General features: G+C 37.2%; 1 protein-coding gene and 1 pseudogene across 1 annotated transcript in view; both read left to right on the top strand.

Moving 5' to 3' along the window:
• The window catches only part of LOC111150763 (hemicentin 1), a 471,859-nt gene that overhangs the window by 224,217 nt on the left and 219,692 nt on the right, over positions 1–27,950 (top strand). The window contains exons 12-18 of the mRNA XM_022508355.1: positions 4,942–5,083; positions 6,443–6,570; positions 9,339–9,452; positions 14,589–14,747; positions 21,974–22,168; positions 24,799–24,894; positions 27,401–27,528. Of these exons, the coding sequence (XP_022364063.1) occupies positions 4,942–5,083; positions 6,443–6,570; positions 9,339–9,452; positions 14,589–14,747; positions 21,974–22,168; positions 24,799–24,894; positions 27,401–27,528 (962 nt within the window). The remainder of the gene's footprint in view (positions 1–4,941; positions 5,084–6,442; positions 6,571–9,338; positions 9,453–14,588; positions 14,748–21,973; positions 22,169–24,798; positions 24,895–27,400; positions 27,529–27,950) is intronic.
• LOC111150620 lies at positions 3,603–4,204 on the top strand (annotated as a pseudogene).

Consider the following 27,950-nt stretch of genomic DNA (forward strand, 5'->3'; position numbering starts at 1 on the left):
TATTCAATAAATTCCAAAAAGAAAAAATGTTCCTTTTTTCCTCATCCCCTGAAGATTATCTGCACAACTCCCACAGCATGTGTAGTCCTCTGGCATTTCAGAATTGATGGACTCCAGGTGCAATCACAATTTGAACTTGTTGGCCATGGCCAGTCTCCCCTTGACCCCCTGCATTTCTGTAGACATATGTTCACCAAGAAGAATCTATGAAATAATGAGACTATCAACCAAGTCCACAGGCAGGAAAAACCCTTTAAACATTAACTTCAAAGACAATCATAATTTGAAAAACACAGTATAAACAGGAAAAAAAGGGGAGGTAATTGTAAGCTGCTAGCAATTAGGCACTAATTAGTTTTGTTCAATTGTGTAGCTGTCCGGTCCAAGAGTACCACTTGTATCTCCTTCAAATGTATCACGATTCCTCAGACTAATTTTTTCTTAGTGAAATTAAGTCACAGTTTGGAGACTAACATAGTAAAGATATATCATAAATATAAATAGATCTAACTAACTGAATTTCTGGATTTCATTTATATTAAAAACCCAGTTAGATGGAAAGTTGACACCATGTCTGTTTGGCTCATCCTTGATGATCAGTGCTACAGGTTAGCACTGAGTCTGGAACATCATAATTGTGTAAGAACCGTATTATTAAATTTGTTTATTTATGTTAATACTTATCTATTTCAAACTCTGTAGAAGTGCATTTATTTTCATTTATCTTTTTGAGTAGGGAATATTTATACTAAGAAAATTATGATACTTTCTTTGAAGATTAAGTCCTACTCTCTAGTAATCTAGATGTAAAATGTGGAGTTGATAAGACCAAATATATCAACATTCCAGTTACTCCAGGGAATTTTTGTATCCTTTTAGACAGCAACTTCCTGATTTAATATTTCATTTTCAGAAGGCTGTTTTTTTTTTTTTTGCCTAAGAAGTGGAATGCATGCAATAAGAACTTTGAATAATTGATATTTCCCATTTAGTTGTGTCCTGTGAATCCATGGGCTGAAACAAATGATCAGTATAGCAAGACCTTGAGTGGTGTCAGGCATAAAAATTCTTAGAGCCAAGTTACAGTTTAGGAATGGACTATATTCCATCAACAGCATTAAGTTTCTATTATTTACAAGTCACTGTATAACATGTAAGGGATATTAAGTACTGTAGGAAGTAATGGAATATGGAATAATATGAAAGACATGGTCTTTACCTCAACAAACTTATAAACTAATAAAGAAAGAAAGAAAGAACAGTTCAAACAAAGCAGATAGCAGTCAGGACAGGTTTGGGGTCCAAATCTGTATTCATTGTGTAGAAAGACACACAAGGCCCTATCTAGAGACTTTTCTGGAAAACAGAGTTATACCAAAGTTTCATCTTAGCAGATAGAAGCCAATGGTCAGTTGGTGGGAGCAAAGTAGGAAGGGGTCACCTGGTAACCAGTGGAACACAGATATATGACATTGGGATCAACTTCATTTTACTTTCAAAGAGGAGTTACTTCCCCTGCTTTAAAATTCCTTTGGATCCAAAGAAAACCAAAGCTGGTGGCATCACAATTCCGGATTTCAAGCTGTCTTACAAAGCTGTAATCATCAAGACAGTATGGTACTGGCACAGAAACAGATACATAGATCAATGGAACAGAATAGAGAACCTAGAGATGGACCCTCAACTCCATGGTCAACTAATCCTTGACAAAGCAGGAAAGAATGTCCAATGGAAAAAAGACAGTCTCTTCAACAAATGGTGTTGGGAAAATTGGACAGCCTCATGCAGATGAATGAAACTGGACCATCTTCTTATACCATACACCAAAATAGTCTTAAAATGGATGAAAGGCCTAAATGTGAGACAGAAATCTATCAAAATCCTAGAGGAGAACACGGCCAGAACCTCTGTGATCTTGGATGCAGCAACTTCTTGCTAGACACGTCTCCAAAGCAAGGGAAACAAAGGCAAAAATGAACTATTGGGACTCAAAGATAAAAAGATTTTGCACAACAAATGAAGCAGTCAACAAAACCAAAAGACAACTGACAGAATGGGAGAAGATATTTGCAAATGTCTTATCAGATAAAGGGCTAGTATCCAAAATCTATAAAGAACTTATCAAACTCAATGCCCAAAAGACAAATAATCCAATCAAGAAGTGGGCAGAAGACATCAATAGACATTTCTCCAAAGATATACAAATGGCCAACAGACACACGAAAAAATGCTCCATATCACTCAACATCAGGGAAATATAAATCAAAACTACAATGAGATACCACCTCATATCAGTAAGAATGCCTAAAATTAGCAAGTCAGGAAATGACAGATGTTGGTGAGGATATGGAGAACGGGGAACCCTTCTACAGTGTTGGTGGGAATGCAAGCTGTTGAAGCCACTCTGGAAAACAGTGTAGACGTTCCTCAAAAAGTTGAAAATAGAGCTACCCTATGACCTGGCAATTGCACTACTAGGTATTTACCCCAAAGATATAAATGTAGTGATTGGAAGGGGCACCTGCACTTATAGCAGCAATGTCCACAATAGCCAAACTATAGAAAGAGCCTAGATGTCCATCGATGGATAAAGATGTTGGATGTATGCACACGCGCGCACACACACACACACACACACATATGTGCAATGGAATATTACCCACTCATCAAAAAATGAAATCTTGCCATTTGCAGCGAGGTGGATAGAACTAGAGAATATGATGCTAGGCAAAATAAATCAATCAGAGAAAGACAATTATCATATGATCTCACTCATATGTGGAATTTAAGAAAAAAAGCCGGGGCGCCTGGGTGAATCAGAGGTTTAAGCCTCTGCCTTTGGCTCAGGTCATGGTCTCAGGCTCCTGGGATCGAGCCCCACATTGGGCTCTCTGCTCAGCAGGAAGCCTGCTTTCCTTCCTATCTCTGCCTGCCTTTCTGCCTACTTGTGATCTCTCTGTCAAAAATAAATAAATAAAATCTTTAAAAAACAAAACAAAACAGAGGAACATAGGGGAAGGGACAGAAAAATAAAACAAGACAAAAGCAGAGAGGGAGGCAAACCATAACAGTCTCTTAATCATAGGAAATAGACTGAGGGTTGCTGGAGAGGATGGTGGTAGGGGGATGGGATAACTGGGTGATGGACATTAAGGAGTGCACATGATGTAATGAGCACTAGGTGTTATATAAGACTGATGAATACTGAACTCTACTTCTGAAACTAATGATACATGATATGTAATTAATGAATTTAAATAAAAAATAAATAAAAATAAAATGCTAAAAAAATAAATAAAATTTGTTTGGTTCCTTCCCTGTACTGATTGGACTAGATCCCTGAGAAAGGTCATCTAAAGAGCTCTTTCTGGGCCAGAGTCCAGGGAGGGGGATTAAGGCCAGCACAGTTGGGTTTACCAGGGTGCTGCCGCAGGTATGTGGTCCCAGTGCTGCTCCGGCCATGGAGCTCTTGCTGTGACTGACCACCGTGCTGCTGCTCATACAACTGAGCTGCATGGCCAAGTTCTATGGCCAAGTTCAACATCACCTTTTACTGAGTGCTCTGTTTCACAGTCTCCACTAAGACCTATTGCAGCATTCAGATGGTGGAGAATATGAATATCATCAGGTGGTTTGTCCAGGTCTTCAAGTACTTATAGGGCCTTCACTTTGAGACAGAGGGCCACCAGAAGCTGACAGTGAACCATCCTTGTGTCATCATTTCTAACCACCAGAGTGACCTAAACATGATGGGCCTCTTGGAGCCCCTCTGCAAGTGTTATGTGTAGATCACCAAGCAGAAGTTCTCTTCACGGGGCCTGTAGACCTGATCATGTGTCTCAGCGACATCTTTATCAACTTGCAGTGCTCCAGGACAAACTGTGACTGTGATGTCTGTCATGGGCCAGGACATGGTCAGGGAGAACCTCAAAATGTGGATCTATCCTGAGGATATGCAGAAGGATAGCTGGGACCTGCTACCTTTCAAGAAAGATGCCTTTTACCTGGCAATTCACATCTCGCTGCCCATCATTTCTGTGGTGTACCCCACATTCTTCTCTTTCTATGACCCCAAAAGGGAGTTCTTCCTTTCAGGAACATTCAGTGTGGAGATGCTGGATGCCATCCCCACCAGTGGCCTCAGTTTGACTGATGTCTCCAGGCTATTAGGACCACCTTCTTCCACATGTCCAAGACACCCTAGGAGGTGTCTTGTAACCCTGGCAAGGCCAGTCTAGTAACCAAGGCCACAGGGAAGAGCAGGACTGGGGGGCTGGATAGCTGGGAGGCAGGACCTGGCTAGAGAATGGACAGAGGAATGCCCTTTCCCCATTCCCCTGCCCCAGCTGCCAAATATCTCCGTGTCTTGCTCCTGTAGCTCCCCTGGCTTTCATTCAGTCCCCTTCTGGAACTGGCCTCAGATTCAGTACCCTGAAGGAGGAGAGTTAGCCAGACCCTTCCCAATCCTTGAGGGAAGGGCCTCATCCACTTTCATGCATCCAGGTTATGGAAGTAAGAATAGGCCAGGGCTCAGATGGGCTGACAGGGCTAGCCTGAGCTGCAAGGTCTCAGGGCAAATGGCTAGAAGAGTAAGGCCCTCCACTCTGAACCTGCAGGGTAGATTCAGGCTCCTGGGTCCCAGACACAGCCTGCTTCAGGTTCTCAGGGAAAGGAGGGGCTCTGGAGGGACCAGGACTCCTAGTCTTGTGCAACCTGGGCCATAGGGAGCCAGAGAGCAGAGTCTGCAACTCCTGTCAGCTTTGGAGAAGAAATCTCCTGAGCCCTACAGCGACTTGGTGGTTACTTCTTATAAATGAACTCTTGGAAGTACAAAATAAAATAAAAATAATGGTGTGGTGAGAAGCCCACAAGTCTGCTAACACAGAAAGCTCCTAATACCAAGGTAAATTGCCATTTCACTATACATCTTTCTATTTGCAGAACCACCCAAAGTCACTGTGATGCCCAAGAATCAGTCATTCACAGGAGGATCTGAGGTCTCCATCAGGTGTTCTGCAACAGGTTATCCCAAACCAAAGATCACCTGGACCATCAATGATATGTTTATCATGGGTTCACACAGGTACTGGGTTTGTATCATGTTCTTTGTTTTTACTGAATGAAATGTTGGTGAAAAACCAATAAAAAGTTGGACAAAAGTAATGTGACTAACTCCCTAAGGTCAAGAGAGTTTTGCCCAAATCTACAGCTTTCGATTTTCTAAATAGGCCAGGAAATGGCCATAAAATAATAAGTGATGAATTGACAGAGTTTGATTTTCTTCAGTCTTGAATTTAATAGCTGGGCCTAAGAGCTTCACAACATTTTGTGTCACAAACATGATACCAAAACACTTGGTTTACCTTGAATCGTGGACATGAGGATAGTGAAATTTCTGTGGGGCAAAGTAATGTGGAGTTTTCACTAATCTATTAAAAATATGGTCCTGGGATTTCACAGGGGAAAGAAGAGGCAAAGGACAGAGCAGTATCTCTAATTAAAATGTGTGCAGACGTTCTTTGTAATTCCTATCCACTTTTTCCATTCTACATCGAGATGGATTTCATCTACTGGATGACGTCAAAAGACAATGAATCCTCTCGTGCGCCAAGAGTGTAATGAGGGTGTGGGACACAAACAAGGAAGTTTCCAGCTATTGAATTTCCACTGTTCTGGGTTTTGAGGAGAACGAGGGCTTAGGTGTAAGCCAGATTCTATTCCTAGCCTCACCACTGACTTGCTCTGTGACAAGAGGTGTTGCATCTCTCAGGCTTGCACTTTGAGGAACCACTTAGCACAGCAATTGACACAGAGTGTGATTGCCTGGTTGCAAATTCCACTTCATCCATTTACTAACTGTCTTTGGGCAAGTTACATAATCCCTTTGCTCATCTGTACAACAGAGATAATAATAGTATTTAACTCACTGGGTTGTTATGAGGATTTAAAATATTTTGTAAGCCTTTGGAGCAGTTCCTGACACAGAGCAAGTACTGAATACATTGGGATCTGTTATTATTAGTGTTATTACTATTATTACAACCACTACTACGACTACATTTCTGTTTCTATAGTGACAACATGACTAATTTCTATAATCAGCACCAGAGGGACGCCTGGGTGGCTCAGTTGGTTGGGCAGCTGCCTTCGGCTCAGGTCATGATCCCAGTGTCCTGGGATCGAGTCCCACATCGGGCTCCTTGCTCATCAGGGAGCCTGCTTCTTCCTCTGCCTCTGCCTGCCATTCTGTCTGCCTGTGCTTGCTCTCTCTCCCTCTCTCTCTCTCTGACAAAAAAAAAAAAAAAAAAAAAAAAAAAAAAAAAAAAAAATCAGCACCAAAAATGTAAGTCTAAAATATTTGAAGATATTTATAAGGGAGATGCTATAATTTCTTCATACTATTATGAGGGTATTTTCAATTTTCTTCTCTTTTCATGCATAGGTATAGGATGACCTCAGAAGGTAACTTATTCATCAAAAATGCAGTTCCCAGAGACGCAGGGATCTACGGTTGCCTGGCAAGTAATGCAGCTGGAACAGACAAACAGACTTCTACCCTCAGATACATTGGCAAGTATAAGCAGTTTAAAAGGCAATGAAAAGGGGCGCCTGGGTGGCTCAGTGGGTTAAGCCTCTGCCTTGGGCTCAGGTTATGGTCTCAGGGTCCCGCATAGGGTTCTCTGCTCAGCAGGGAGCCTGCTTCCCCCTCTCTCTCTGCCTGCCTCTCTGGCTACTTGTGATCTCTCTCTGTCAAATAAATAAATAAAATCTTAAAAAAAAAAAGGCAATGAAAATAGGGTGAATATCATATCAAACAATTAAAAGCACTTCTCTGAAAATTAATATTAGGAATGAGTTTTACCCAGTCTTATGATTTTTTATTCGTTTCACACATTGATTAAAGGAAATACTGTAACTAATGTAAGTTAAAAGTTCAGGGAGTAGATAGCTTCATTAGTCAACAGAAGTCCAGGAGGCTTAAAGATTGTGGGTAGAGTCCCAGATGGTCTACAGAGTTTTATCCTTCCATGGTTTTTCTTTTTTCGCAATATTTTGCTTACATATTAATAAATTCAATATCCTTTCTAGTTTACCTCAACTTCCATTTTATACTTTTCACTTATATTTAAAACTTTATAGTATTTCTATTATGGTTAAATGTTTATAACATTTCTGTCATTTATCCTATCTACATATTATTTTCACTTTTCATCTTTAGTTTTTCCCCTCCAAACCTACATTTATTGAAGATGCATTTCATGATGATTATTCTATAATATTCTATAATATAATGGTTATAGTATATGATTATAATCTAATATTTTAATTTAATCATATCTAATATAATAGACTATTTCTTTTAATTTTTTTTAAACTAATAAAGGACAAGGGCATTACATACTCAAAATTAGTTTGTAAATTGTGAATAATTAATGGCTGACAGTCTACCCTGCGATTCATAGTAAGGTAGTGAAACTGGCAGTGGAAGAGAAGAAGAAAGCTAAAATAAAAATTGAGAATTGCAGTTGGTGTGGGCATATGAGGGAGGCAGCAAAAGTGTTGTAAATACTGAATCTGAAAGCCTGGAAAGAAGTGGTCTTACTGACAGAAATGAAGAAGGCCCATGGCAAGTAAGTTTGGAACACTGGAGACGAAACAGGCAGTGAGAATGCAGAAAGGGGGGTGGAAACAGATTCTGAACTGTAGACATGAATTTTGGTTCATTCTCAGGCCAAAATAGTTGGCCCACTTATTCACCCAGAGTATCTAAAAATACTAAAGGTTGTGTGTTTATTTTTATAAAATAAAAAATTTATGTTACCACGTCCTTACTTTTTGAGAGCTTGCATAGTGGGAGTGGCTATAGCTAAAGAAATATAAGACAGTGGACAGACAAGAACTATAGTGAGGGTTGGCAGAGAGGAAGATTAATTCTGATGGGGGAATTTGTAAAGATTCCTCAAAGGAGACAGGATTTAAGCTCAGTCTGGAGGAATGAGTGGGATTGGAAGAGCTGGGGCAAAGGGCATTGTAGGCAGAGGAAACCGCTTTTGCAAAAGGAGAGAGTAGGGGCTGTTTTGGACTACCAGCTACCAGTGGAGCTTCCTACCTTGTGATAAGAAAGGAAGCGTTATGGAGGGTAAGTTAAAAAAGAAAGTTCGGCTCCAGTTTATGATTTTTGAAAGCCAAACTAGAAAATCATGAAACAAAATCACCAAAGGGTTTCTAGCAGAGGATTAACATGATCTTTGACTAGTAAACTCTTAGCTTTGTTTAAAAATACCTCAATTAAAATAAGAAAGTCCTAACATGCCCAGTTAAGAGAAAAATGTATGAGTGAATGAAAGCATTAAGGAAGGGAGGAAAGAAACTTAGAGAATGTTTGTAGTTAGCATCAAAGAGAAAAAGAGAATGGAGACTACTTTTTATAGATGTAACTTTTAGCCTTAGACTGCAACTCTTTGCAGTTAAACATGAATATCCTTAAAATCATGTAGAAAATGTTAAAACAAATTCACCTGTTATTATATTATTCCCAAGTGTTAATCTAGCTGGTCTTAACATCATAGCTTCTTTGATATTTTTATTATTACCAGTCTTCTCTGTTTCTTTAGTATTATTTCTATAAGATGTGCTCCTATTTCTAAGATTTTTCTTTATATATATATATATATTTATATATATATATTTATATATCTTTATATATATATATATTTTCTTTATATACATATATAAAAGGTATATATATATATACCTTTTTTTCCCATAAAGACCTTTCAGTTAATTTCCTAATTTGCTTAATTCTTTTATCAGAATTATTTTTGCCTGATACATATATTTGACCTTAATAAATGATCTTTTCATCACACACATCTACGTACACTTGCATTAAAAGAGTCTCTTTCTGGGGTGCCTGGGTGGCTCAGTGGGTTAAGCCTCTGCCTTCAGCTCAGGTCATGATCTCAGGGTTCTGGGATCGATCCCCGCATCAGGCTCTCTGCTCAGCTGGGCCTGCTTCCTCCTCTCTCACTGCCTCCCTCTCTGCCTACTTGTGATCTCTCTCTGTCAAATAAATAAATAAAATCTTTAAAAAAAAAAAAAAGAGTCTCTTTCTGTTTATAAACACTGAAATAGCTACAAGCACATAAATACTGGTGGATTTTGTTAAACTGGTTCATTTAGTATAATTATAAACTACTATTTATAATATATGTATTATATGTTATGTATATAAGTTATAAAATATATTTATAATATAACTATTTTTACTTATAGTTATAAAAGGTGCATTTTGCATTGGGCCAGACATTAACCATTTGCTTGCTTGTTTTTTTCAGAGGCCCCAAAGCTGAATGTAGTTCAGAGTGAGCTCTTGGTTGCTCTTGGGGATACAACAGTTATGGAATGTAAAACCTCTGGTATTCCTCCACCTCAAGTTAAATGGTTCAAAGGTACATTTCTTAAGCATGTTCATGTCTAGTTCACTTAGCTTTGTTTTCTCTTTTAAAACGATGATTTGTTAAAATTTTGTTTTGGTGTGTGACTTAGCAGCCCCATAAAATGTGTTTATGATCTCACTAGAGACAATAGTTCAAAATTCTGAACTCTAAATTTCAGGATTTGACATCTGGTGTGGATTATAGGACCATGAAAATCAAAGCAGGAAAAGTTCGCCTTTGCTAATCCAGCTGAACATTCTCTTTGTTAGTTTAGGATTGTTTCCTGTAGAAAATTGTCCAAGAATACTCTGTTAATGTTTAAAATGGCTTTCCTTATTTCAGTTCACTTTTCTTAGAGATAATGGCTATCATAATTAGAAAGTTTTCTAGATTTCCAAAGACACCTTCTATAAAGTCCTCAGAAAAGATGTAACATTAAAGCTTACAGGTAAATGAAAGACAAACGTGTCATGTGTTTGACTTCATCATGCAGGGTAGATGCTTGTATCAATCCTGGAAATTGTCTGCCTGCATTTGTAACATAAAGATCACACATTTGTGATTCTATCATAAAATAATGGTAATTGCTGTGCTGTTTGTCTTAGTGAAAATACACTTGGGTCCTGGTCCAGGCTCAGATGCTGACAGTAGATATCTGTGTAAAACATCCCGCTTCTGTTTCTGTCTCAGTTCTTCCAATCTATGAGCAAGAAAAATTCCCGCAAACACTCGAAAAGGGAGGTTGCTAGGATTATTGAGATGCTGTTTGCAAAATACTTTTTAATCTTCAGATGAAAAATGCTAAACAGTACAAAGAACTATTGTTATGATTCTGTTTGTTAAATCACAGACCTCCCCATAGCAACGGGTTGATGTCATAATCACAAAATTATGAATTCACCTCGGGTTCAAACTCTTGGGGAACATGAGGTGAAAAAGAAAGGCTTTATGTAGAAAACAAACACTTTTAAATGATACAAATCAAAAACAGGAAAACGAGGAGATGATGCCATTTTCATCGTTTTCCATGTTAAATGATTTTGGGTCTTCATGTTTTCTGTGATAAAAGTGTTTCTAGATTTGCTTCTTAATTAGGTTTATTTCAGGCAACAGAAACTAATTTTACTTATTTAAAATATTTAAATCTTTGAATTACAAATGAAATAGATAATCAATGTCAAACTCACATCATAAATAAATCCAGAAAAAATGTATTATAGATGCAGTATTTCTGTTTTATGAAAGTCAGTAGTTAATGTTAAAAATAAAAATTTTAGAAAGTAATGTAACCTGCTGATTTCTCTGCCCATAGATAGCAGAGTCACATAGAAAGTCTTTTATTTCCTGAAATTGAGCTACTTCTCTGAATTAAATATAGTTTCCATGTTGGCCTGGGTCCCATAAATGGCTAAGGAGGTGTTAGGGAGCAATGTAGCCACCATATGGAAGATTCTAGAATTGACTACCTATTAGTTCTCTCAAACATAGATGTTGTGGTTCAACAGGCCCAGTATATAAAATCCCATTTCTCTGTCCAAGTTATGAAGCAACAGAGCTAGAATGAGGGCATTAAACACCAACAGACCATGCTGGAGTACATTCTCCAATGTTCATCAGTAATATGCAGAGCAGTCATAAACCCCTCAATCAGGCCAACCTATTGCCCTTCCTATCCCAAGCAAGCAATTTATTGCATATGCAGTATCTAGATCATCCAGAACAAAACTAGAGGATAATCTCTTCTACTTGTAGATTGGCTCCAGAAAGAAAGGAAGAGGAGGTAGTTGAGCTTTCCTTTTCCATCTCTACTAGAGGTGAGACAGTAGGAAGGTTATGAAAATTATACCTATGGAAAACGAGAGGTGAAGAAGAGACCTCACCTTAAGCAGAAGAATATTTTTTTATACCCTTTTTTTTTTTGGCAATTCTGATTGAATGAAGTAGGTGGTGATTGATTGTAAGAACACATGGAATCTATCTTCTTAACAAATGTTTGAGTGTACAATACAGTATTGTTAACTATAGGCACTTTATTGCACAGCAGATCTCTAGAACTTACTTATTTTGTATAATTTAAACAACAGTTCCTCATTCCCTTTGCTCCAAACCCCAGGCAATCACCATCCATTAATAAATTGTATTCCATTCAGACCATCAGAGAAAAGGATTCCATAAGTACAAATACCCATCAAAATCTTGTATTTTTCATTTTTAACAATAGACAACATACAGTGGGTTCAAAAAAGAATCGACAACACTAGAAGGGGGCTGGGTTATGGACATTGGGGAGGGTATGTGCTATGGTGCTGTAAAGTGTGTAAGCCTGATGATTCACAGAACTGCACCCCTGGGGCTAATAATACATTATATGTTAATAAAAGGAAGAAAAGGAAAAAAAGAAAAGAAAATGCATTCTGGAAAAAAAAATGTTGCATAGAGGATATTTCTGGGAAACTAAGAAATTGGATTTTTAAATTTAGATTGGTGTTTCTTAGAGTGTATTCAGGAATCCCTGGGGGGTTCCCCATAATTCTTTCCAGGGAATCCAGGAGATCAAAATTATTTTCCTAATTACACTGAGATGTCTTTTTCACATTCATTGTCTCATGAGTATATAGTGGAGTTTTTAGAGGCTACATAATGCAGACGCAGAGATGAGCATCCAGCTGTCTTCTATTAAGCTAGACATTCTAGAAATTTGCAAAAATGTGAAATGCCACTCTTCTCACTAAATTTCTCTTGTTTTTGGAAATATAATTATTTTCTCATAAAATATATTCATTATGTTAAAATGTCCTGAGTTTGTTATTATAAAGCAAATGCATACATTTAAAAACTTTTCAGTTTCATTTCTAAAATGCTAAATACAAATAAATATAGTTCATATAAACAAAACCTCATTAAAGGCTCCAGTAATTTCTAAGAGTATAAAAGGGTCTTGAGACAAACATATTTGAGAACCACTAATCACCATCAGCTATTTGAAAGGATCTCATGACAGGGATAATGATCTCTCTGTTTGTTCATCTTACATCCACAGAGACCAGAAATGAATTTAAACTACAGCATAAAGAGAACCCTCTTCAGTGGTAATGATGTTAAATCCTAGGGTAGATTGTCAGGAAAGTTTGTATATTTTACTATTTATACCATTCTTTTATCTTTTATGTAATATCAAAACTAAATAATCCCTATTTCATATCCATCTCAAAGTTCTGTATTTCTCTATGGCTTCTCAATAATTTGGTGACTAATTTTTCAGTAGAAACGAAGAAAGGAGAGATTATCAAAGTACGGTCAGAATGCAAACTTGATTAAACCAATGTTTTTCAATTTATATTTTGTTACATTGCTGCTGTTCCATAAACATTTTTATTTTGAAAAAAGCTACTAGCTAAAAGGTCTTGATTTTATCCTCTTGTGTCCTTTGACATACACAAAAGAAATAGGAGAGAAGTAAATTCCAAAATTCTAAATGCATTTTAGTCCAAACATTCTAATACTTCATGAACAGCTAGGTCACATCTCATTCTCCCTTAGTGGGAGGAAAGTTTATGTCAACATCATCTGTTTTTATTTATGAAAATTTCCCAGAGGCACATAGACATAGCTTTGGTTGCTTCTCTTATTCTCGCGTGGTATGTAGTAGCAAGCTTAAAAGGATGATTTGGGTTTTAAATATTGGAATACTAAAAAATACTTTATTTTTGGCACTGATGGTTGCTAATGTAATTTTTTTTTCAAATTTATGGCTCCTTTGGCCCCTATTATTCCCAAAATTATAAAAACAAAAAGAGAATGATCTGTTTGTTGTCCTGAGTCTGTTGATTGGTGATTTTTATAGTATTCTAGAGAATTACTAGTTCTGGAATTCTCTCTCCGTCTTTTTTGTTGTGGTGGTTAGAGAATTACTACTCTGGTCTTCAGGGCACATGGATACGCTAGTACTTGACATTGTGGAGAATAATTTTTCAAGACTTGACATCTGGGTATATAGCATACCTAAGAGCAATGGACTTCAAACCTGCAGGAAGATTTTAGGACCCCCGCAAAAAGTTTGATATCACCCTTTAACAAAATCAAACAGAAAAGCTATGAACACCAACCACTAAACATCCAGAACTGGGTTTTTGTTTTTTTTTTTTTTTAATGAAATTGGCCATCCTGGTTAATTTCATTCTTAAGAGAGACATCACTCTGAAGGAGAAGAAACGTAAGGAATGGCTAAGCTTAACTTACAGATTATTTGAGGAATTGCCAGTTTTCAGAGAGAAATGGTTCTCAGGAGATTTGGAGTGCTGCGGGGACACACAGAATACACAGGTAACTCAGACACTAATTTTTGGCATCATTCTACCTTCACACTGAGGTCAAACTCAATGCATGGTTTCATCCTCCACACATTTGTTCGCTACCCACCTCTTCTAGAAACTCACAAGTCCAACTTAAAAAACTTGGGTGAATAATACAGATTTAGTAGAGGTATCCTGGGAGATTTATATAAAACACTTCTCTCTGGCCATGGTCAGAAATTCTCATCCATTTTTCCCTCTTCTACCAATAAGCTCTTCCCTATTTGCTCCAAATAGCTGTGGTTGTTTCTTCACCAAACATCCTCAGAACCTTCTCAGGTAGCCTCTACCTCTCCCAAAATACCGTTTAACTGATAGCATTCAGCAAACCAAAACACTTGTCATTGACCAAACTAAGAACACTATTGTCTCCTAAGCACTTCCTGGCACTGAAATTCATCCTGTCACAAAGATGGTAGAAACCTTTTTCAAACCTTCATCTTCCCATTACCTTCTTACCTACCTAACACTGCCATGAGGGCAGCTGTCATCTTTTCCAACCCCCCAGGGCATCTTTGAAGAGTTCATTCTTATTTGGGTACATGTTCAGTAGTAGAAAATATTTGGGGCCAGATTTTTGGCTCTAGGTTAGCCCATAGAATTACACAGACTAATAAATCAGCTTAGGGCCAAGAAACACTTCATTCTTTCTTTGCATCAACATTGTTTAAGTGTCTATGTTGTATTTTAAAAACCTCACAGTCCGTTTTCTTCAGCAGTTTTGAAATCAAACCAATGCGAGAGTACACTGTGTAAATACTTTATTGTTTAATGTTTTTCCTTTGTTTTGACCTAGGGGATCTTGAGCTGAGGCCGTCAACATTCCTCATTATTGACCCTCTCTTGGGGCTTTTGAAGATTCAAGAAACTCAAGACCTGGATGCTGGTGATTATACGTGTGTAGCTGTCAATGATGCTGGAAGAGCGGCTGGGAAGATAACTCTGGATGTTGGCTGTAAGCATCCCAGCTCTGATACACACATTCGTTTTTTTCCAAGTTAAGAACTTTGAAACCATTGAGTGGAAATATTGGTTAGAATGGACAAATTAGTGTTAGCATTTCAGATTATGAATATAATGATGGTAGTACATATTTACCAAATGCTTTAGATGTGCCATGCACTCTGTTAAGAACTTATCTTATTAAACACTCATAGCAATTCTAAGAGGATAATATTATAATTATCTCCATTAGATAGATAAGGAAATGGAGGTGGAACAAAGCTAAGTAGCTTGACCAGGATCACAGATCTATGGAGGGGCCGAGCCTGGGTATTTGAATCCAGATTATCTGACGTCAGAAGCTGTGGGCTTCACTGGTGTATCATCTATTGCCAAACATTTTCTCAAAAGGAGTTGGATGACACAGAATTCCTAAGTGTTAACATCTGGAGGCTAGAAATTAGACTTTGGCCCTAGACCATAATTTGGAGATGTTGATGATAGCAAAGGTAGCAGATTGTGCTTTTGCTTTAAAACAAAAACAAAAACAAAAACAAAAACTTAATAGCAATGACTCCTCAGTGTATAAAATAAAGTACTAACTACAAATAAATGTCAATCACAATGTGAAGGAACAGCATGTGCATGACAACTATCGTTAGTTTACTCAAGAAGTTTGGTTCTCTCTCCTTTGTCTCTCCATCTCATGCTTTTTTAAAAAAAGAAATTATTTTCTACACAATGTGGTAACACGTGAAATAAAACAGAGCTTGCTTTGTATGAAAAAGAACCTGGCAACTTAATTTTAACAGATAATTCAAATATTTACATCAGTTAAACTTATAAAATATGACATTTTGTTAAATTGCATTTTCATTTATGTATGATGATTTTCATGCCTCAGCTATTTTTTTTTTAAACAAAAGTTAGGAACTATAAAGGGAATGCATATTTTTTTAGAATAAAGTAATATAAAATATTTTTGTTCTATCTTAATTCTTTAAATGGATATAATGGCCCTCTAAGCTTAATATTTTGTTTCATATAAACTAATTTTTTTCTTCCTGAGATATTTTATGGTCCTTTTGCCCTGGGCTGTCTGAACACTCTACATTCTTGGTGATTAAGCCCTAGGGGTAGAATCAACAAAGCTGGAAATAGCCACAAAGACCACAGTAGAATCTGACTAGGGCACAGCAAAATGTGTTTGACCATGACTAAATTCTGAGGTTATTAAGAGAAGTGCCTTGGAAATAAGATTAGAATCTCTGGGTGGAGGATATCTGAATCTACCAGCAGAGTTAAAATACAAGGAAACCTTTTAGGAAAGTAGGATCCAACTGAAGAGGATCACTTGATGCAGAATTCTTGTTTCTAAGAAATATACAAGTACAGTGTTTCAAATTACCAACATTTTCTAGCTCTGCTTCTCCTTCTTTCCTGCCCAGATAATTTATATTCACCCAACATTCTTCTAGAGTTGTCTAGCTCTGGAGGAAGAATGAATTAGACTGAGTAATTGTTCCCAGCAAAAGCAGAATGACACCCTCACCCCTCTCCAAGACTGTAGAAAATCTAAACCATGTACACATTTCTTTGCTTATTTACAGCCTTCTTAATATACTCTTTTTAGCTTCTGGACTTTCCAAGTTCTCTATCTTTTGACTAGTGAAAAACAATGTAAATAAAGGTTAGGGCTATCTGTCCTGGAGTGACTTGCATTGAAATAAGAAACATCCTAAAAAATGTTTTGTATTTATCCTTCATTCCTTGAACTGAATTTTGTTTTATCTTCACTCCTATGCAAGATCTTCACTCTCTGTGACCTTTTCTAAAACGATGGCTCCCTCAACTTTCATCCCAGTAATCATTCTGATGGAACCATTAACATAAACTCAGTTGTTTCCTTACTGTAACCTTGATCATGAAGTTGCCAAATAACTTAATACTAATGTTAGTGCCATGCATGCATCTGTTATGTCTTAACGATCTCTTATTCACCATTAGAATTCTGATTACCTTAGCTTGCAAAGTTTGGTTAGACCTTGACTGTCCACATAAAACTATGGTTATATATCCAAGCAGATACAGGGTGTAACGGCCAAGGCCCATGCAAATCACAGTTGTAGTGATGGTCGTGCTTTTCTCTATTAGGTCTAAAAGCAAACAACCCCCCCCAAAAACCAAAAACCAAAAAACCAACCCAAAATTTCCCCAGAATTTACATAGTGGTTAAGAGAATGGGCTTTGGAGAAAGACTGGGTTTTCTGCCTGACTTTTCATAGTACGTACCTGATAAATTGCTTGTAAAGATGAAATGAGATATTATCACCTATTCGCATACATTCAGCAAGTCAGTGGTTACCGCTGTTCCCATCTGCCTCGTGAATGGCACGTGTATCAAATACACGAACTGCACAAACTGAATTGTCATTTTGGTTCTTTGAGTCCTGAAAAATAATATAGAAATGCGTATAAAATTATGGCGTAGCATTTAAGATTAAGTACTGGGCTTTTCATAGGGAAGTCACTATTTCAAGTTGACTTTTTTTAAAAGGGCCTGAGACAACTCAAGTGCTACTTTTAGTAGTAGTGCGTAAAATTATTCATTTCTGTTCCAAAACTATTGGGCATAATTTTAAGTAGCTGATGACTTAAAAAGAAAAACATGCCTTTATCCCTATCATGTAGCTGTTGGGCGTTCAGATCGTTTTTGTGGGTCTATCACCTTACACCAATACGAGATCAAAAAAACAATAATAAAAAAGCTGTTCAGGGGTGCCTGGGTGGCTCAGTGGGTTAAAGCCTCTGCCTTCGGCTCAGGTCATGATCCCAGGGTCCTGGGATCGAGCCCCACATCGGGCTCTCTGCTCAGCAGGGAGCCTGCTTCCTCCTCTCTCTCTCTGCCTGCCTCGCTGCCTACCTGTGATCTCTATCTGTCAAATAAATAAATAAAATCTTTAAAAAAAAAAAGCTGTTCAATATTATTGTTGAGTTAGAGCTTCTTGTAGTGAGTCTCCTCTTTCCTGTTGCTCAATATCATGGCTCTGAGTTATGGACATTTCAGGTCAGCAGGGAAAATTACCAGTGCTTTTCATCCTTTTTTTAAAAAAAGAGGTAGTGAATTGTGAAGTCATTTGGAAGAGAAGAAGATTGGCTACATCAAACAAAAAGTTGGTCTGGTAGCGATTTCACTTGCAGTATTCCACACCGCTCAGGATCTCAGTCTTAGACTGTGGTTTTGTGTTCTGTGGTTTGTTAGAACCAAAACAGTGTGTTCAGCCATTTTAGGAAAGAAAATCTCTGTTTGCCTAATAGAACGCAAGAATTGCTTTAGTGGATATATATTTAATTACCACTGAAGGAACTAGAATAATTTTATGGAATAGCTTTCAGAGCAACATGGTCAACTTGTGACTTTTCTATTTTCAAAGTGATATGTGCCCACTGCCCTATATCTGTCAGCAAGTGACAACAAAGCCATACTGGGTGTTAATTCTGCAGTTCTCAAGGGGTGTGCACACAAATATTTAGGGGATCCCAGTGAGTCCAGCATGATCCTGACAGACTGTATGCAGAAGCTGAAATTGAAAGTAATAATAGATATATTAAATTTTGGAGCTAAGATTTAATAAATTAATTCAACAATATTTATAAGCAATGATAGTTAATATTTTGGTGATGACTACATGCTAAATGATTCAAGACTACCTCTTTTAACATCACCAGATAGGAAATACTATTACCTCCTTTTTGTTCATGGAGAGATTCAGACTGGGGGAGGCAAAATAATTCTCCAGTTTTACAGACAAAGAAATAATGGAACTGCCATTCGAAACCACCTAAGGGGCTTTGATGTCTCTAAGCAACATGGCCTCCCCCGTCCAAGTCCCTTGTTTTGTACTACAATCACTGCTACCCCTTCCCCGGTCCCGTTAATCTGTTTACCATCCACCCAGTATAATTCACTTGGAGTCCAAATTGGCCACACTCAGGAGTAGGAAGTATTTAAAAGGTTTCTTGGCCTGGGTTAGGAGTTGCCTCATTTTTGAGGTTTGCTTGTCATTGATGCTGTCTTGGCTGTTTCCCTAGTGCCTGGTACACTCATTTGCCTTGTTTTCTGGTACCAGTTTGTATATTCCCTAACCTTTCGCTTGTCTTGTGCCTGACACTGTTCCCAAAGCTTCTTCACCACAGATGACCTTTCCTGTCTTTATTGAGTTTTATGGGCACAACCTGAACTCTGCTTGTCCTTTTTCAGTCCAGTTTGTTCTTGGCTTTCTTACTTCTGAGAGTTCTGATTTGTCTCCATTTTCACCGATGGCTATGTTCTGTTGTGTCAGTAAGCTTGGGTTCCTCCCAAATATTTGGTCAATCCCAGCCTACTGCATATCTTTTTGTTCTTCTGGAATTTAGTTTCTGCCCCATTTTCACATCCACCTGCCCACAATCTGCACCTAATACATCCTGAGACTTTTTTATACTTAATGTCTTTTTTTCAGAAAAGAAACTGGCTCTGGAATAAATGATTACTATCACTCTAGAGAAAAGTAACTAGCCCTTTACACCAAAGGCAAACAATGAGCTGCTTTATAAATTTTTTTCTAAATATACTTATTTGCCAATTATTTTTTAAGCCAAGTTCCCATAGAGATGGATTAAGAGAAATCCCACACTTCTTTTTAAAAATATGTTACTCAGTTGTGGGCTTAACTTTATTTTATTTTATTTAGGTTCAGTAAACAAGCAATAAGGTTTCTGAAGTTGCCTCTTTTCTTCAAAAGTGCAAGTTCAAATGTATGGGATCGAGGTTGTTATAATCACCATGCACTTACACACATACAAATACACACACAGATTATTGTTTAAGTGTTTTAATATTGATTCAATAATTCACAGATATCTAGCAGCCTTGAATAATGCACAAAGTACTATGTTAGTTGCTATAAAGGATAAAATATGGTTGCAAACATGAACTCTCTAGGGAAAAATCAAACATTAGTTTAATAAAAGGCAGAATGTGGCCATTGCCATGAGAGTGATACAGGGTGAGTTCAGAGGGAAGAAATCATGTCTGTCTGGGAGGATGAGAGATGGCATTGATGAGGGACCTTTTGAACTGGATTAAAGAATTGTCAATATTTCAATAGCCAGAGATCAACAACCAACATTGCATTTGAAAGGGATGGCAGTAACATGTGGGCACTGATATAAAAATGGTAAATCCTTGGGGCACCTGGGTGGCTCTGTTGGTTCAGAGACTGCCTTCAGCTCAGGTCCTGATCCTGGAGTCCCGGGATCGAGTCCTGCATTGGGCTGCCTGCTCAGCAGGGAGTCTGCTTCTCCCTCTGACCCTCTCCCCTCTCATGCTCTCTCTTTCTCTCTCAAGTAAATAAATAAAATCTTAAAAAAAAAAAAAAAAAGGTCAATCCTTGTTCGGAGAAGAGTGAAGAGTTCAAATTGTCCAGAGAATAAGATTTCTGTAGGGAGATGATGGGAGATGAGGCTGCGTACTTAGAGGATGTCCATTAGCCCCGGCTAATAAAGGCACCAAGGCTGCTTGGGAGACAACTGTACATCGGAGTCCCAGAATTCCCAATGAGAAGGAAAGAAGTGCTCTCTGCACCCATTTTTATTAGCCTGCTAAACAATTTGACTTTGAGCAGTTGTAAGAACCTATAGAAAAGGGGAGGCTGGTAAAATGACAAAGAATTGTTACCAGCATTAATCTGGTTTTCAATTCTACCTCCACAATTCAATTCCATGTGACACTTAGCAAATTAACTATCTTGTCTCAGTTTCTTCATCTACAAAATTAGAGTAATGATAGTACTTACCCCATAAGGATATTGTGAAGATATTGTGAAGATAAATGAGAAAATTGTAAAGTAATGATAGTACTTACCCCATAAGGATATTGTGAAGATATTGTGAAGATAAATGAGAAAAATCATGGAAAGCACTTAACAACAGCGCTTGGCTTTGTAAGTGATAGTTGAATTTCTAAGCAATATTTACCTTTGACCTTATCAAGGTTCCCTGTCTTCCCTCTTCCTCTTAGAATCCTATTTGGGCAGGAGCCCCTCAGTTAGAGGAGGGGCTTAGTTGGTCAAGAGACCACTTATTGGTTTTGGCTCAGGTCATGATCTCGAGATTGTGAAATAGAGCCCTGCACTCAGCCTGAGTCTGCTTGTCCCTCTCCCTCTGGCCCTCCTGCCCCCGTAACACACATGTTCTTTCTGTCTCTCTTTCTCTTTCAAATAAACAAATAGAATTTTTAAAAAAGAATCCTATATGAGCAGGTTTCATGAATTACCTCCAATAGCATCCTATATGTTTTTCCCTGTCTGGTATCTCATACATCATTACTTATAAGTTCTAGGGGCTAGACATACTCGCTGCCTCATCTGTCTGGGCTTGCTGACAGCTTTCTCCAAGTATATTGCTTTCCCATGTTTTCCAAGTTGTGCCCATGACACATTTCTAATTCTTCCTCCAGGCTTCTGTGTTTACCTAAATTATGTGGATAACTGTAGCCTTTTGATCTATAATTTTATAATTTCTGAATCAGATTTTAACTCTAAGATATTAAGCTCTCATTATTCTCTTTTTATCAGAAACTATGATTCTCAAGCTCTAATTCCTTTAATTAAAAAATGTATTTTAGAAGTGAAAGGCATTGAGAAGCAATGATCTAGATGTGATCTAGAACAAGAATGTAATTTAAGATTAAATACTATTAACTGGTTACAGTGATTGATTAAAGAATGACTTCTGGTATAAATTAAGTTCCTTAAAAATTTGACCAAAAGAAGCTAAGTTTTAGAAAGTGTAAAAAATATTTCATTACAAGGCAAACTTTTTTCTAAGAAAGTTCAAAGATTTGAGCAGTATGACATAAACTAAAATTGAAAACAAATTTCTAAAATAAAAGATTCTCTTTATTTAAAGTAATCTTGATTTAAATTCTCACTCTTAAATTCCATTCTCTTCATCATTTATCATTTTAAGGAAGTAGTTGAACTTCTTGTGCTTCTCTTCATTTATAAAGCAAAAAAGAAATATCTGCTATTTCAGTGGCAGCCAGGAATACTTAAAGGGTAAACTTAAAATATTATGTAACCAATACCTTGATTCAGGTTCAATCTGTTGACAGTTTAATAATGACGCTTATACTTAATGTGCCTGTACGCTATCCCAATGACCTTTTTTTGCTTGTTTGCTTTAAATATCTTCTAGCACCTCCAGTTTTCATACAAGAACCTGCTGATGTTTCTGTGGAAATTGGCTCAAATGTGACATTACCTTGCTATGTCCAGGGTTATCCAGAACCAAAGATTAAATGGCAGAGATCAGACAACATGCCCATCTTCTCAAGACCCTTTTCAGTGAGTTCCATCAGCCAACTAAGAACAGGAGCTCTCTTTATTTCAAGTAGGTTAAAGGAAATATATTTTATACAAGTATGTACATATATATTATACCTTCATGTTCTATACATAGGGATCAGTCTGTTTAAAATTGTGAATTGATCTTGCCGACACATTTTGTGTTTGTTGTATTTCTTATATTTTGGAATTGACATAAATGAGTCATATTTTATTCATATTTTATTCAAATATATGTCATATCATAAAGGCTTATGAAACAATGTGACTTCTTCCTATCTCACTTTCTTATTGCAAATGGAGTCACTTGGGCTTCCAGGTGGATAAGTGATCACATTTTATTGACTCTTGTACCAACTGCTGTATAGGAAGGTAAAATGTTATGAGTTAGTTAACTTCAATGAATTTTTTTTTGACCACTAATACATAACCATATGCATAGGGACTTTATACCCTATGGAAGCTCCTTGATTAAAAGTGATATTTACCTGGAGCAGAAGATTGAAAAAAAAAAATGTCAGACTCCGGTGTCCAAAAATTTTGCCTGTAAACAATCAAGCATTCAGATATTTGTAAACACTTTGTACTTTTTAAAATAATGTTTAGAATGTTTGAATAGTGGCACTGGAGGGATAAAATCATTTAGTTGATTAACTGTTTTTTTTAAAGAGTAATTGCATCTTTGGGGTTATTTTGTAGCAAGTCTCCAATAAATGGTTTCCATGTTTATTAAATATTAAATGTCCATTAGCCTCTTAAACTTCCAAATACAAATTAAACTAATTATAAGTGCTTAAGTATTCAGCTCTCAGCCAGGCTCTGTGGTGAAGACAGAAGCCATATGTGGGGTCCCTCACTCGGGCATTTTACAATCCACCGTCTAAGGGGATGGCCACAAAAGTACCCCTTGGGTCAGATCATGCAGGATCTGGAATGTGCAGGTGAAGAAATGCTTTTGATGAGGTAGAAAATAACACTCCACGCTTCACTGCAGGAAAGGGCACATGAAATACTATTTCAGACCAACCACTCTGCAAGGCGGGAGAGATGAGAAGGAAAATGGGGAGGCTCACAGAGTTATGCAGGTGGGGTGATAGTAGTGATGAGAAAAGCCCAATAAGAAACCAATTGGACCTGAAACAAATCAGTTAGAGGAGATGTAGAAAGGGAAGAATAAAAGAAGGTGGTGTATTGACAAGTGGTTGCCCAGGTACCCAAATTAAATAATCTAGAAGGAAAGTAGTGATTACAAACAGTTCTCTGTTGTTTTATGTATGTCTACACAAATTAGCCTGAGAATTAATAATAGGAAAAATAGCTTGGATAGAAACAATGTGTGCCTTATTAACCATATGGTTTGCTGAATTTTCCTTGCAAATGAATATTTGTTGTTGTTCAGAGTAGACACTGCCTGAGTTCACCAGATGCCATTCTCCAGTTAAATGTAAAAGGTTAGCAGAGGAGTAGAAGCTTTGTCATTGCTCTTTATCTGGGAGAATATGGAACTGTTTAAAATGGAAAACTACATTTTTCTCTATCAGATCTTTTCAGGAGATTACACTGTGCTTATTTAGTTATTTGCAAAGATATTTGCAAAGATGACAGTCATTTCCCTATTTAAGATCTTCTGTTGCCTCCCCTATCGCTCACAAGACAAGCAACACTTGACAAGGCACCAAACTATGTCTTTAGCTTGTCTCCAGTGTGCACATGACCTTTAACCTAGTAGTCTTCATCCTGATCCCCCAACACCTTCCTTAATTAAAAAATACTTTGTAATATTCTTTTTACTGTCTCGAAATAAAGTCTAAATTTTTTATTTACCTACACAGTAATAACTATTTTAACATTGAAAATGTAGTACAGAGGAAAATAAAGTAATTTTTATTGAAACAGTAGGTATTCCATTAGGTAAATGTCTACATTTATGTCTACATAAAATGTCTACCCTGGCAATGTCTACATAATGTACATTCATGTTTATGTATATCCCCATGAATCTGACAGCTCAGACATAGAAACTGGAAATGTAATTGTCATATAATTATAAACAAAGTCGTCAAATCCATGGATTTCCAGCAAGATCTTCAAAACTCTTACTGGACTTGGGATAATTGTTCCTTTCATGAATCTGTCCCCCCGTATGGCCTTTCCAGTTTTTGCACTAAGTGCCAATGTACTCCCCCAGTCACTGAGCCAACTAAAAAAAAAAAATCTCTCTTGCAAACCTTCCGAATGTCCCCAGGGTGCTGCTGCAGGATACCTTGGTAGTGCAGCTTTCTATTCTTTGCACAGACCTTGATTTTTTTTCAAGTTATGCATTTATCTCTGCAGCCTGTTGGGCTTACACTGCCCTTCCCCCTATTCTACCTGCTATTTATTTATTTATTTACCTGCTTGTATCCTACCTCCTCTGCAAATCCTCCCCCAAATCCTCTACATGCCATCAGTCTCTTTTGTCTCTGCGCTCCCACAGCTCATTGCTTGAAATGCATATTACAGTATTTATCACACTGTGGTATGATTGTTGGTTTTATGTATGTCTCCTCTCCTGGAGTGGGAACTGCCAGAAGACAGCACCTACACATTTTCCACCCACAGGTCTCTGCACTGTGCCTGGCACATAGTTGTGCTTCATAGATGGTGCTGAATGAGTAAATGATCTCTTCTTTTTAGATATATGGGCCAATGATAAAGGGACCTATATTTGTGAAGCTGAAAACCAGTTTGGAAAGATCCAGTCCCGGACAACAGTAACAGTGACAGGACTAGGTAAGATTAATTAAGTGCTTTGATATCATGCTCATCTAAGTCATTAGACTTTTTTACTACATCACCTCTTGCCTTTGCCACTTCAAACAAACAAACAAACAAAAAACAGGTAAATATTTGACTACTAAATTAGTTTTCTGTCCCCCACCCTATTTCATATTTCATGGGATATTAAAACTAGAAATAACCTTACATATCAGCTGTTCTAAGTTCCTTATCTTCCATTTGAAGAAATGAACGTCAACTTGAATAAATTGATTTAAGTCTAAATATAAATACACACATATACACATTAGAGTCATGATATCCTTTTTTTAAAAATTATTTTTATTAATATATAATGTATTATTTGCCCCAGGGGTACAGGTCTGTGAATCATCAGGCTTACACATTTCACAGCACTCACCATAGCACATACCCTCCCGAATGTCCATCACCAGACCACCAAATCCCTACCCTCCTGCCCCCCCAGCAATCCTCAGTTTGTTTCATGAGATTAAGAGTCTCTTATGGTTTGTCTTCCTCTGGATCCCATCTTGTTTCATTTTCTTTTCCTTCCCTATCGCCACAATGCCCCGCCCTGCCTCTCAAATTCCTCATATCAGAGAGATCATATGATAATTATCTTTCTCTGATTGACTTTATTCGCTCAGCATAATACCCTCTAGTTCCATCCACATCATCGCAAATGGCAAGATTTCATTTCTTTTGATGGCTGCATAGTATTCCAGTGTGTGTGTGTGTGTGTGTGTGTGTGTGTGTGTGTATGTGTACCACATCTTCTTTATCTGTTCATCTGTTGATGGACATCTAGGATCTTTCCATAGTTTGGCTATTGTGGACATTGCTGCTATAAACATTCGGGTGCACATGCCCCTTTGGATCCCTACATTTGTATCTTTAGGATAAATACCCAGTAGTGTGATTGCTGGGTCGTAGGGTAGCTCTATTTTCAACTTTTTGAGGAACCTCCATGCTGTTTTCCAGAGTGGCTGCACCAGCTTGCATTCCCACCAGCAGTTTAGGAGGGCTCCCCTTTCTCCGCATCCTCGCCAACATCTATCATTTCCTGACTTTTTAGTTTTAGTCATTCTGACTGGTGTGAGGTGGTATCTCATTGTGGTTTTGATTTATATTTCCCTGAATGGCATTCTTTTCTATTCCCTTTTTTACACTTCTCATTTTAAGTCCACATGAAATTATTTTTAGATATAACATGAAGTAAGGATACACTATCATTATTTCCAAGTGGTTGGACATTTGTTTCAGTATCTTTTATTGAATATTCTCTTCCCACTGATTAAAATACCCTTTTGGTCACATGCTAAATTCGTATTCCTATGTCTATTCCTTGGAATTTGACTTATGCACTAGTACTACATTGTCTAAATTATTACAGCATTTAATGTAAATGTAAGTAAATGTAAATGTAAATTTAAAGTAAATGCTAAACAGCACCTGTTTCTCATTAATATGCATTTATAAAATTTTTTCTATTTATCTCCCTTTATTCATCTACATATTTAAGTTTTCCAAATAGAATATCTAGGGATTTTGCTTTGATTTGTTTTAAATTTATTAATTCCTAGAAAAGAACATATTTACATCTAAGAGAGTGCACCTCCTTTTATTTGCTTGACCTGTTATGATAGCCCCCTCATTGATCTCATCCTTTCCGGTCTTTCCCTTCTCCTGTAAGTCTTAGTCACAGTGTGCAGATTAATATTTCCAGAAAATTTTTCTGATGATCCCACTTTTTAAATTTATTAAGTGTTCTCAGTCTCTTTCCATTTGTCCATTGGATACATTGCACATATCTTAGCTTGGTATTTCTGGCCTTCCATGCCATAGATTAATTCTTTTTTACTTTCTCTACTTCTATACTATTATCTACCCTCTCATTTTTTTTAAATAATTTAATTTTTTAAAAATTTTTCAGTGTTCTAAGATTCATTGTTGATGCACCACACCTAGTTCTCCATGCAATACGTGCCCTCCTTAATACCCATCACCAGGCTCACCCATCCCCCCACCACCCGCCCTCCAAAACCCTCAGTTTGTTTCTCAGAGTCCACAGTCTCTCATGGTTCGTCTCTCCCTCTGATTTCCCCCAATTCCCTTCTCCTCTCCATCTCCCCATGTCTTCCATGTTATTCCTTATGCTCCACAAGTAAGTGAAACCATATGATAATTGACTCTCTCCGCCTGATTTATTTCACTCAGCATAATCTCTTCCAGTCCCATCCATGTTGATACAAAAGTTGGGTATTGTATCAACATGGACAGGACTGGAAGAGATTATGCTGAATGAAATAATCTGCCCTCTTGCCATTCTCTCTTCTTAGAAGGGTCTTTTATCTCTGCCTTTGAGTTCAAGCCCATTTATACTTAAAAATCTTATTCTTGAAAATTCAGCTTTTTAAAGAGCATAATCTTGGCCTGTAAGGATGTTTGTCTTCCTTTTGGGTAAGATTGAGTTGATAATGCCTGTTTCTGTCTGTCTCAGTTGCTCCACTTATTGGAATCAGCCCTTCAGTGACCAGTGTTATTGAAGGACAGCAGCTTACTTTGCCTTGTGCTCTGTTGGCTGGAAATCCCATTCCAGAACGTCGGTGGATTAAGAATTCAGCCATGGTAAGAACATTTTAAATCCATGCATTCACATTTCTAATTTTCTTGTGTAAGAGATAGTTTATTCCAAGCATTGAAATTTCAATTTAATAAATATACAAAAATGCAAAAGAAAAACTTTTATCAGTATTAACATGTTTATGCAATTTACATTATTTCAGAATTAATAAGATGGAGAAAGAGCCAATGGTGTGATTTTTATAGTTTTGCATTAAATTCAATGCAACTAATAAACTTCAGAATATGTACAAAGTGAAACAAATATAAAATTATTTTATAGCCTTTAAATATTTTTATATCCTTTTTGTAGGATATAATAAATACTGATATTTTCATAAAATTCTATCATTTATTAATCTTTATTATTTTTATTATTTAATAATGTCAAACATTATATATTTTATCATGAACTATTTGCAAGTGTG

This window comes from Enhydra lutris, unplaced genomic scaffold, assembly GCF_002288905.1.
Source record: "Enhydra lutris kenyoni isolate GAN:26980312 unplaced genomic scaffold, ASM228890v2 scaffoldscaffold24, whole genome shotgun sequence".
NCBI lineage: Eukaryota > Metazoa > Chordata > Mammalia > Carnivora > Mustelidae > Enhydra > Enhydra lutris.